The 12678-nt window shown below is 40.8% G+C and overlaps 1 protein-coding gene across 2 annotated transcripts in view; it reads left to right on the forward strand.

The window, feature by feature from the left end:
* The first annotated feature begins 490 nt into the window (after positions 1-490).
* Positions 491-12678, forward strand: part of LOC110981218 (polypeptide N-acetylgalactosaminyltransferase 16-like) — a 72673-nt gene continuing 60485 nt past the window's right edge. The window contains exons 1-2 of one of the 2 annotated variants that reach the window (XM_022238596.2): positions 491-1026; positions 2432-2560. In XM_022238596.2, coding sequence (XP_022094288.2) covers positions 2432-2560 — 129 coding nt within the window. In that variant the 5' untranslated portion in view covers positions 491-1026. The remainder of the gene's footprint in view (positions 1027-2431; positions 2561-12678) is intronic. The other variant, XM_022238604.2, reaches the window with a different exon arrangement.

The following is a 12678-nucleotide window of genomic DNA, read 5'->3' on the forward strand; positions in this document are numbered from 1 at the left end:
TAACACCTTCAATCCCTGGTATTTATGCCCATGATTGAAATAAAAATACTCCTCGCTACAGTTCTCTTCTTTTTCTTTTTTACAGAAAACCCTTTGGTTGGCGAGTGTGCAGAAAGATTTGAATCAAATTCTGATCTTACTTCAGGAAAAAAACAGCTAGCCTGTTGATTAATTTTTCAGCAAAAGCCAAACTGGAAAAGAGGGCATTTTGAGACCCTGTAGCCTATAAACAAATTTAATGTTGGTCTGTGGTTAACCTTAAATTGTTTTGTTGATTTGCTAATTACTTTCTATAATTACTCTTTTCTGACAGTGATAAGGCAACTCCACTGCAAAGACTGATTTCATCAAATTAAATTTTTATCAAAAATTAACAATGACCTTGCACCCGAAGGACCGTAGACAACACCTGAGGGCGCTGTATGCAGCACCTTAAACAAGTTCCACGGATGAGGATACATTCAAATTTCTTTGGAACGTGCATTTTGTACACAACGTGGCTAGACAATGTTTGCCAATCAAGGAGAAACGTCGGTGCGTCACGCACGATCGATTTGGCAGTATAAACTCAGCTAGCTTACGGGTGGAGATAGCGAGCTCGATCGCTATCACGTGCAAGTAGCCAGCCGGGGAGTGCTAGCTGTTAACAGTTATAATGATTTAATAGTCCTCATCTCAACAGCGGGGCACTTTACGGAATTAAGGAAGTCCACGCGTGATTGGTGAATGGGCCCACTGACTGGCGCGTGCAGTGTCGTGTAAGCAGTCGAGTCCGGTCCGGCCACTCATCGAGTGACGCAACCAAATCCGAATGTCAGATCGTGGGGTACTTGTGTTCACGATCCGTTCCGCCGGCTGATTTCCCGTGGAATTGTTCCCAAGGTCATTGACAGCATTCTCAAGATCAAGACAGCGGAGGTCCGGATCGTGCCCTGGTTCTGTCTAGAAACGATGGCTTGTCTGCTGATGATGAGAACTGATGCACATTGGATCATGGGATGAACCCCTGCTCAGCATTCCGCTGTGGTAAGTTCACGATTCTTTCGGTCCATTGGTTTTGAACTACCTTTAGGCACTAATTTGTGTTCAAGTGCGGTGGCAATGGTAGATTTGCTTTGCTTCGTCCAATTTTGTAAGGTTCACAAGAGAGTTACCTAAAATTCAGGCTTTGAGAGTGTGGGTGTGTGTGGAGTGGCTGCCCAGTCACCAACTTCTGATATGGGGGGAGGGGTACATCACAAGATTCACAGATCATTCTGGTAGTGATACCAATTTTTTTGGGGGGGAGGGGGTAGCTCCTTGCTGCTCTTCCACCTCCCCCCTTGGCAATGGCCGGGGAAAACAGTTTTTTCTTCTAAAAACAATTGCAGAATTTTTATTATCCATGCAAACTGAATCTTTACTTTCCTCTCCCAAGAAAGAAAAATGTTGAATGTGTCGGCGGTTTTAATTCCTAATAGAGAAAATAACGTGCCTCCCTCTCCACCCCACTCTACACTCCTTGCTGGATTCACCACTGCCCCTGTAGCTTCCCATGGCCTAGTTATTTACTTTCAAGAATCAGTTTCTAACCGTTACTCCCAAAGTATCTCTGCCAGAAATTGTTCTTTTTATTGTAGAAACCTTCACCACAGTGTGGTAAACCGGTGAGGCATGCTTTGTCAACTGTAAATCTCTAGTTTCAAGGGGCTTCAAACACCCGTAAAGTGGCAGGGCTTGACCATCGCAAAGTCCTGCCAAATCTTCCCACACTGCCTTGGGAACTTATAAAGACCAGACAAGGTTATACATGTGCTGGTTATTGCAAGGATTGAGAGTATTGCAGGTTTGATGGCAGACAAAATTTTTTGGACATAACTGTAATAATCAAAAGTGAATAAGCCTGGGCCCGTTTGATGAACCATTAATGTCAGTGCGACTATCAGCAAGCTTATCCTAAATTTGCCAACTACAGAGATTAAACCTCCAACCATACTGTTTGCGTTGCTGATTTCTATCTGGATTAATGGAAAAGTGCACTGTGAAATTTATTGTGTCTACTATCTTTATTGCAGCACTCGACAGTTTGCTGATTCTAATTGTAGGGGAGGGGGTCAGTGATTCAAACCACTGGTTTTCACTGAAACCCATGGTGGAAGTAATATGTATGTAAATACTGCGGAAAAGTCTGTGACCAGTGTGTGTATTATTCTTCAGTGTGGGCATTTCCCTTTTTTTTTAAATTTAGTTGTGTGCTTTTATTTGGAATTCAACATTTAGCAGGAATTGAGTGCCATTTTCAAACCAGGTTTAGATGTACATGTACGGTACTTTTAATTTGCACGCACCATGGCAGGGCTGGGCTTTAAATTCAATATGAAGCCATGCTTAACATTGCGTTTCAAAAACATTCAAGATGTTTGTAATTATTCCCCCCCCTTTTTTTTCCCAGATGCATGCACCATTGAGGATGAAAATGAGATCGCGGCGAACTCTCTTCCTGTTGCTTTTAACCTTTGTGCTGGCCTGCCTGTTACTTTATCTACGCATTTCTCCTATGAAGGGGACTCGACACCAAAAGGTAAGACCCTTAATTGTATTAACCATGTGACCAAGTTCAGCACAAACTGAGCCCACCAATGCACATGTGCATCCTCTGGGCTTGTAACACCAGTTAGGCTATGTTCGGTTAGAATCAATACTGGCAGAGTTCAAGGGCCCGTGAAATATAACTTTTTCCAGCAGTTGAACCTCTTGTAAAGTGGGACAGTTCCTTTGTACATGTACCCCATTTAACGCGATTGTCATTTTGTTATTAAAGTGCCATTAAGGGCATTTTGGTACATTTTTGATGGTTAAATTATTTCAGTACAGGTTGTATTGTCATCAGTGAGTAATGTGTGATGTCATGATGAGGCAGAAACCTCAGTGCTGCCCGTTCCTGCTCTACAATTTGTCTGGAAGTTATTATTTATATTTTGCCATGTAACTTTTGTTTGCTTGGGTGATTTGTTGTTTCAGTCTGTGACAGTAGCCCTTGGCCAAAGCTTTCTCACAATATTTGAGCAGAAGTTCCCAACTCAACAGTGCCTCCCTGTAATGGCATTACAGCAAAAGTGTCCTCATTTGTTTGGAAGGAAAAGTTTGGAAAATTTAAAATGTTTCATAAAAATGTACTTTTCAGTGAGAGTAAACAAATATTGAGATTTCAGACATTTACAAGGAGGGGAAAGCTGCACAGGGCATATTCTCAATAAAAATTTCACATCTTGGACCCTTTCAAAGAAATGTGCTTCAGGCCTGAGTGCTGGAATCACAGGCATCCCCAAAGCAACAACTGGGACGTTGGGGAAGGCCAGAATTTTCAATGAACAGAAAATCTTGTGCTGTGTAGTTCTTGACATGCATACATGTGCATGTACACACAGTGTGCCATGGGGGAGACTGGTTAAATCCGGCAGTTGATCATAATCTCTGTTGTCAGGGTTCAACAAAGTTCATGCATGGAGGCTGTGATGCCTCTGAAACCATTTTGCAAATTGGATTTCATCACTATTGGTAATATTCTGTGTGTCTGTGGGCCAACTGTAAGGACAGCTCCGTGATATGTGTCTATTTGCCTACCAATCACCCACGTCACTCTGTACTTTACTAGTGCACATCCTATTCCCTAGCATACACTGTTCGGTCAGAGAAGGTACGTGTGCATGTACCGTTGTTTCAGAGGGCATTCCTCATTGATGCAGCCTCTGTTTTAAACTTTAAAAACTTCTCACAGTAAAAGGAAATGCCTCACTGGGGCAGTTGTTGACATTTTGGTCTGTGCATTTCTGTCTTGTCAGTTATAGACCATGTTTTTTAAAAAATGGAGTTGACTTAATTGTGAATGAAAGTTTAACAGGCTTCACAAATTCACAGATGGCCTTGCAGTTGGAAACAGAAGCTTTTCAGTAGAAATTAGCGGTACAATTTGTCTAAAAATCTCGTGTTTTTCCTAGAGTTATTCTTGTTATTCTTGAGACTGTGTCTGCTTTATGCTGACCTGCAGTCAAGCAGTGGAAAATCTAATTAAGAAATGGCTACCGTTAGGTTGTATCGTTGCATGCGGATCAGTGCAGAATAGTGTCATTCTCTATCTATTAAGCAGAGATCTGCCGACTCTTCAAATATCAGAAGTGAACCTTGGACCCACCTGTATGTTCATTAACTGCCAATCAGTGTGCATAGTTGGTCTGACAATACCAGTCACACCTTGGACCTCCATGTACATGTATGGTCAAACCTTTGTGTGGGTCACGCACCCATGTCTGTGTAAAATTGGAGCCCTAAAGTCTTACGGGGAGAACTGCTATTTCTCTTGGCGGATTCGAAGAAACTATTTTATTAACTGTGTGGATTCCATGTTAGTGATGCTGACATTCCCCATTGAAATTTGTCAGGCAGTAGCATCAGCACCATGCATTGCTGATGTGAATGAAATATCGGTACATAAATAGGCCCTGCATAGAAATTACCCAGATCTGCTCAGATTTTTTTCCCTCAAGCAGTAAATTTTTATGGGACAATTTCTTGTTAATGTCAAGTTGGTCCAAGAACCCTAGGTAGCAAAATTTATATAATATGAATTGAATCACTAGTATCCTGAAAGAAGTTGCAATTACTGAGAAATGAATCACGGAACGAGGAACGGTCACCAGGCAGACGATAGAGGCTCTGTGTGGTAGCCATCTTGCAGGGCAGTTCTTTTGTTCCACAAGGAAGCCTCCCTTGTGCATACCCTGTGGAACAAAAAGACTGGCCTGCAAGATGGCAGCCATGCAAACCCTCTGTAGCTCCTGTCCACATAAACAGGCTGTGCTGCCGGAAATTTCTGTACCTGAAGCCCTTCAGTCTAACCTAGATTATATTGTGTACTATGTACTCTGCAAGTACATGTACAGTATTTCATCCAATACCAATGTGCAAGCAAATATTTGGCCAGACACACTGTGAAGTAAATTGTATAAGGTGTAGCGAATGTAAATATGCTCTCAAATGAGGTTAATAGAGTGTACTGGTAATCTGGGTCAGGCATGTTGCGCCAGACGGGTATTGCTGAATGTTTCATCTGAGGGCTGCTTGTTCCTCGAAGTTTCTTTTGAAATCAACAAGGAGCCCACACTGTCAGTGGTCGCGTATTTTTCCCCAGCACGCAAGGACAAATGATTGGATACACATTGTTGGTTCCATATTATGTACATGTATGTACTTCAGTGTGCCACGTGAACGCGCGTTAAAGGTTCAGGCTGCAATAAATTACGCTTGACTGAAAGTATATTTTTTGAAAATATACCAGAGGGAAAAGTGTGTACATATGCATTCATGCTTGTTCATTCATTTGTCCTCAACCACTTCTTATCGGGCACTGAACCAGAAAAATACAGTACAAAAACGTGCACTTAATGCAGTGTACCGGTAATCTGGGATTATTAATGGAAGACGGTGTGAATTGTTTATCAGGCCAGTCTTTTCAGATCCTCATCGTTTGTGACATTCTGAACTTCAGGGATGTGATGGGTAATGTAATAGTTATGGTGACAACTGAAGTTTCTTCCACAAATTCCAGGACAACCGTTCTCAAAATGCTGTAACCCCCTCCTCACTAGTATGTGTACATCAATTGTCAAATAGGCAGGCCAGGCCAGGCAAATTGAAGGTCTGTGCTGCTCCTGTTTGATGGCTTCACCCTCCTGGGGTCAACCAGGGACAACTATTGTGGCTGTGGTTAACCACTCCACTCAAGCCAGCTCCCTAAACCACTTATCCGGGTCACTTTCAGCAATGATAAAGCTGAAAAGCCTAATCCCTTCTGTAACTGTCTCACAGTTTAATAAGCGGGCTTCAAGTTTGGTTCAGTGCAAAAGCTGGTCCCAGTACTGAGCTGGCAACTTGTGGGAAATGAGGACGAAAAGATAAAAGGTAAAGGTTACCTGTTGAGCAGCAGAACTTATGTATCCAACTGGTACCAAACATATACATGTACATAGTTGTTACTGTTCGCGGTATGTGTCAGATTGCACATACATGTAGATGGATGAGTTCACCAAGTTTTTGGAATGCATATTTTACAACTTTTTTGGCAAGGTGTGTCTGTAGAGACTATTGGAAGCATACTTTGACAGTGTATGAAACTCATACTTGCCTATTTTCGACACTCACTTTGGGGAATAACCTGTCTGTCTGTTCCTTGTGTTTTCCTGATAAATCTCTTGTTTTGGGCATGTCATCATGTTGATTTGTAATGCACACATGTACGGGGGCATCTGTAGTTTAATTTAAATCACAAAAGTAGGAGGGCCTGACGTTATGATCCTAGCAGAATCTTATTTTTACCAAATTTTATAGATTCTGCTTGGATCGAAACGTCAGGCCTTCCTACTTTCGTGATTTGTATTTCAGGTCACTGTAGCCAGCAAGCAGTTTGCATATACATATGTACAGTATCTTCTTGTTTTATTTAAGTGAGCAAAGTGCACAAACATATTCCAGAACAAAACTACAAAATTAGGTCGAAAGGAGTTGTGAATACTTGGAAGAGAAGCAAGGGCTGATTTTGAGAAATGAAGAAACGTGTACAATTTTGGCCCTGCAGGGGTAGTTTATCAGATTTGGATCTGTGGTTTAATAATACCCACAGACATTCATGATAGCCAGCTGATAACAGGGGCCTGCTGTGGAATTTCTTACCAGTTGTTTACCCCGCTATGTGGATGCTCAGAGGTACAGGTGTATGTCAGGGATCAAGGCTTTCTCAGCCAGACTCCCAGCCAATACCCACCTCACAACAGGTGCAATTTTAAAGTTTAATCCTGTAATAAAAAACCCAAGAATGTTGGACAACATGTTTTTCCTGAGGCTGTAAACATACTGGGGGGGACCCGTCCTTCAAAAAAAAATTCCATTTGTTAGTTGGTTCCGGCCCTGTTGCATTTCTGTGAAAATTGTCATCAGGGTTGTCAAAAATCTACACGGGGACAGGGATGTTTTCTGCTTTGTTTTTCAGCTTTTTCTGTTTTCTGCTCTTCATGAGAGCATTGTGCTGAAAACATGGCGCTTGGGGTGAACTAAAACTACAGCATTTAAATTCAAAGTATTTTTCTTCATTGCTTTCTTTTCTTCAACCTACAGTAATTGGCATTTTAATTTTTATTAAAAAGCCATTGTAAAAAAAATCCTACATGTGCCTCTCCAGGCTTAACCCCATTAATGAACTGATAGCTCCTGGTTCAAGTTCATTACTCTTAAAATTGGCCGGACTGGTTTAATTGGAGCCTGACTCAGACCAAACATTGTACCTTGAAACAGTGCCGTCAGAGTTTTCGCAGATTTTTACCAACCAAAATATGGGAAAACAAACCGTGACAGAAAAATGAGACAGGAGCAAAATAATTTTTGAAGGTACATGTACAGTATTTGAACTGCTCTAACTGGAAAAGTGGGAGGCAATTTTTTTTAAATACTAGTCGATGTTTTTTCTCTATTTTAGGCAGGGATTAAATTTAGGGCACAGGGAGGATTTCTGTTTCCACAGTCTCAAAGATGACACATCATGGATTTTTTTCTGTTTTCCGTAAAAGTATCTTTTGTTCATCATAGTCATTCAGCTGGTTCTTTCCAAGTTGTTCACAGCTTTGTATCAATTTAAATTTAATGTTTCTGAGTTGATTTAAAAATAGGACAAGTGCTTCTACCACTCATTAGTACAAATTAAGGCCCTGCCACACCCGAGTACAGTTCTGTGTATCTTGAATTCAGACATTCTGCTCTGCCTTGTTGGCACTGCTAAAAAAGGTTACTCCTTTTCCCAAGTCCCAAAATAGTTAGATACAGAAACACAGTTTTGGCATAAGGAGTCTGGTTTCTTGTAATGCTTGAAAAAATGAAGTGATGCTGATGTGGGTCTTTGTTCCACTAGAACACCCCTAAAGGTGAGCATGAGAGGCGTGACTTTTTGGAGGTGGTGCATTCAGTGACTTGGAATTGCAGCCGCTCTTTGTTCACATTGTTACCGTTGCAGATTTGGACAGCCATGCTTTGAAGTTATTGAGCCCTTAGATAGACATGTTCTCAAGGTTTTGGCCTTGTGTTGAGGTAACCAATTTGTTTCTACTTCCCTGAGATGACGCTCTTCGCTCTTCGTGTAAACTTCGATGTTTAAAATTGAGGTAAACATTTGTATCTTGGCTGGGACAAGCCATGGATCAACAATTTTGAAACTTTTCATTGGGGTGTGCAGTTTAGACTGCACAGTATGATGCTGCTTGATCATGCATCTTGAAGTCTGAAAATGTGTGGACTTACCTGGTAGGCTGGTACATGTGCTTGTACATTGTACAAGTACTAATTAGAATTTTTTTATACCATACTTAGCTTAAGACAACCGAGGAAATGCGTAAAATTCGTAAAACCTGCAATGCAAGAAGCTCCCTTAATCGCTTTGCAGCTTTGGTTTATTTATCTCGCAGAGATAAAAAGGGAATTAAGAATGTATTAATAACCCTGCATACATGGAAAAAGCCATCGTGGTTTTTTAAAGACCAGTGTATTTCTTACAGATTTTGAACGGAAACACCTAACTTTGGTGGTCAGCACGTGCATTGCTTTATATTGGGTTTTCTTTTCTTTTTTTTCTTTTTTTTGTCTTCTACTGTGAAATGAAAACATGCATGAGCTTGGTAATGGATCATTCAATTTTATATCTTTAGTCACAGGGACACTTTTTGAAAGGAGGATACAAATATTTGCACCAATTATCGAGCCACTTTTTACAAAAGAGAAAGAAAATTTGCCGCACCAGACCTAACTAGGGCTTCAACACAGGAAAGGGCTTAATGCATGTACCCAGATACCGTACAGATAAATGTACAACTTCTGCTTGTTGCAGAGACCACCAGCTTTGAGGGCTGTGGACAATATGACACCTACAGGTAGTTGGTGATAAATGCAACTACTAGTACCTATGGTTGATTGTACCATGCTGGTGGTCCACAAAATAACAATACCTCTAAAAAAACAGCACTGTTTGGTTAGTTGAAAGAGTAGTTGGGTCTATATATTAGTTGGGCCTTAAGTGGACAAAGATCCGATTACTGATAAACAAACATCTCCTAGTCTTTTCAAGTGTCCAGTGGATTTCTTGTGGAGTTTAGCGTTTTAATGTTTGTAAAGCATGCCTGATGGTCTGAAAGTGGTGACCACTTTTCATTTCATTTGATTTCATACAGTCTGGGAGGAAAAACTTCTTTAAAAAAGCGTATATGTAGGATTTCTGCTGGAATAATGGCCTTCTGCAATAATGTACCTTCTGTACTTCTGCTTCTCCGTTTTCTCTAAATTATTCTGCTGACTGCTTTGAGTTTTTCAATCATCAGAACAATACTCAATTTAATTGCCCCAGAGGAAAACAGTGATGAAAAAAAAGACAGAAAGGAAACAATGAAATTCTGTTACCATCTGAAACTCAAAGAGATTCCTGAAAGTGTATAAATTAAGGAAATTGCTCGAGGTGTGTAAATTTGTTGGCATTTTGTGCTTAGATTTGAACTTGACATTAGGCTAAAGAGCCTTTAATATGTGTGAAAACCTCCTGTTCAATTCCAAACATCCTAGGAGATTCTTTTCTTCAAATCAGAAAAAAAGTTGAATTCCCCCAGAAAAATCAAACCAATGAAGAAGCTGAATGTAAGTTATTTTGAACTCATTTTATATCTTGCTTTATTTTGAACACTTTATTTATTTGTCTTTCTGGTAATGAAACCAAGATTCCTCAAAAGTGCCCTAGGTACTTTAGCTCGAAAGCCTGAAAAAAGTAAGAAACCTGGAGAGAAGAGACAGTGAGAAGAAGTTACAGTTTTAGTGGTTGGAGGAAAACCCCAGAGGAATACTCTGGGTAAAACCCACAAAGTCAGGTACCGTAGGGACCGAAAACCCAATCCACTTGTGGACCGGTCCAGGAATCGAACCCGGGACCACAGAGGTGGAAGGCGAGGAAAGAACCACTACACCAACCTGATCATCCAACTGAATTAGTATTACGTTTAATTCATTAGATTTTGTGTATCATTTTGTGATTATTGTTCTTTAAAGATGTATTTTAATTTTCAATATTCACTTCATTATTTTCTGTTGCCTTTTACTGCACCACCCAATTGGTCTGCAGTGACATGCACATGATATCCCTCTTACCTGAATTACATCTCATGTCGTCATTTTCTGTTATGTAGGCCCTAATATTATTTCTGTTTCTGCTGGGGAACTCCTGTATTTGAATATGATTTTGGTTTGTACTTTTCTGCGTTTATTTCATGTTTAGCAGTCCAGGCCTATGTGTATTTGCTTTGTCATATTTTGTCTTGTGTTGATATTTTAATTTGATTGTGGATTGGTACGGGCTCCATTACCTTTTCCACAAATCACAACTGATGTAAAAGTAAATAGTTACCCTAAATTACAATAAAAATTCCTATGCATGCAGCTTCCCATTGTCCATCCCCAGCCCTCCAAGTCATACAGCATGGAGTGCCCATACTGCCACAGAATTGTTCTCCAAGCAAAATAAATCTGTGGAACATTATTCAGTGTTTTGGCTGTGATCAGTAAAAGGATCCCCCCCCAAAAAAAGAGCTCAAACATGACAATGAGAAGTTTGTAGTGAGGACTGCTGTGGACTGGACACAAGCATAGCTCCTACATGTAGGGTTGCAGACTATAAGCTGCTCAACAAAAATAAAAAATACCCCACTTAAAAAAAAAATCAGGAAAAATAAAGTTCTCAGATGTTCAAGACACACACGCAAATCAAACTAAAGATTATTTCCTCATATTACCTGTACTTTGTCTTTTCTATTTCTGAGTGGTCATTCTCTTACTTTGGCAGATATTTCCACCCAAATATGATTATCCCTGGAATTTTTTTAAAAGGCCCATCTCCATATTGGAAACTGGTGCCTTCACTCCATTGCAAAATAGAGCCATGTGGAAGTGTCCATTTTGTCTACACTTTTCATAAATACTCACACAAGCTTGGCAGTTCCGGTAAATAGCTTCCATTCTTCATTTTTATAACCATCCAGTCTGCATTCCACAAACTGCCCCAACAGCAGAAAATATGAGGGCATTGGAATTGTGATTTAGTCCATGCAGACAATTTGGGGCCTGTGTACATGTACTGGCCTCCAACACATAGTCCCTAATAAAGTACAGCTACACCTGTGGTGGGGGACACATGCATTAATTAATATGGTACATGTACATCTGTTTTCCCTTACAGTTTGGCTGAAAATGATGGATCCACAGAATTAACGGTATACTTTGTGTTAACCCTCGTGAAATTTGCCTGAACTATAATACAAAGCCAAGACTTTCAATAAACCATACACCATGTTTACTCTTGATTCTGCAAAGGAAGATCAGATCCGGTGAGAGCAATCAAGCGAGGGGGATCAGATCTGTGCCGTGGTTACACTGGATCCTAATCCCGCTTGGCATCGATGAAGCGCTGCAACCTCAGAGCAAAGGTTACGCAAACAGTTCACTGATTATGCGCACTGGAGCAAAACGGCAGCCAGTATTTCGTGTACTTACGCGCTGTATATATGTCTCGTCTTATCTTACGTTCATGTAGTTTCAGATGAAATGATGAAAAATGGGGAAATGGAAGGTTTTGGATCAGCGATATGCAGTGGTAATAAAAGTCCCTAAAGGCGATGTGGATAAAGCATGGGAATGGGCAAGTACCAGTTTACTACCAGCTCACAGGACAAAAGCACACTGGCTTAATAAGGAACCAGCATAATGCTGGTTATGTATGTAGCAGCCGGCCCAACAGCGTGTATATGGTGTGTACAATGTCATGTACATGTACCGTACGTATATATCTTCACGATGACACAGACTTGTTTTTCACTCACTTCAAGACTTGCACCTGATGTAGTTACGTCAAATTCTAGGATCTGATCTGGATCTGATCCAGCGTTGCGTTTACATCCCACGCACGGGATCTGAACCAGATCTGATCCTTCCCGAGAGGAGGATCCTGCGTTGTGTGTGTACACAACGTTTTTGATCCAGATCTGATCCCCCGTGCCAGATCTGATCCTCCTCGTCGGATCAAACGCAGTGGTACCATAGCCCCAGGGATGTATGTAATTGTCCAGCTTGCTTGAAATTGCCAGTTTCGTGTAAGAGTGTGAGAATTTCTTCAGTTGAAGGTAATATGAGACTTGACTGTCCTGATGTAAAGGTAGTGCCGATGCTGGTATGTACCTGTAATAATGATTACCTGAGCATCAGTTGTGGAAAACTGAAATCTGCATTTTAGGTAGTCGCACCGGTAGGCCTAATGTACACATGTACGTGTTCCTTTAATCTGTACCAAAATTCTGATCAGTTGTGGAAGGTTTGCTGCGAGGATTATGGTACTGCCCTAGGGGCCCATCTGTTCGTATTATCCCATGATTGATAACCATACTGCATTTAGCCTTGACCTGTCTGATATTAATAAGCATTCTGTCATCCTTGGAGATTATTTCCCATTGTGATAGGTACAAGTACTGCCCGTTGTTGGCAGTGAACATTGTTGGCAGTGAGCGCGAAAAAGCACAGTCACGTAAAAAGTTTACCAAGGCTGTATTGAGACCAAGGTTTTGAAGGAAAAGGTTC

This window comes from Acanthaster planci, linkage group LG01, assembly GCF_054643075.1.
Source record: "Acanthaster planci isolate LZ-2023a linkage group LG01, COTS_SCS, whole genome shotgun sequence".
In the NCBI taxonomy this organism is placed as follows: Eukaryota; Metazoa; Echinodermata; class Asteroidea; order Valvatida; family Acanthasteridae; genus Acanthaster; species Acanthaster planci.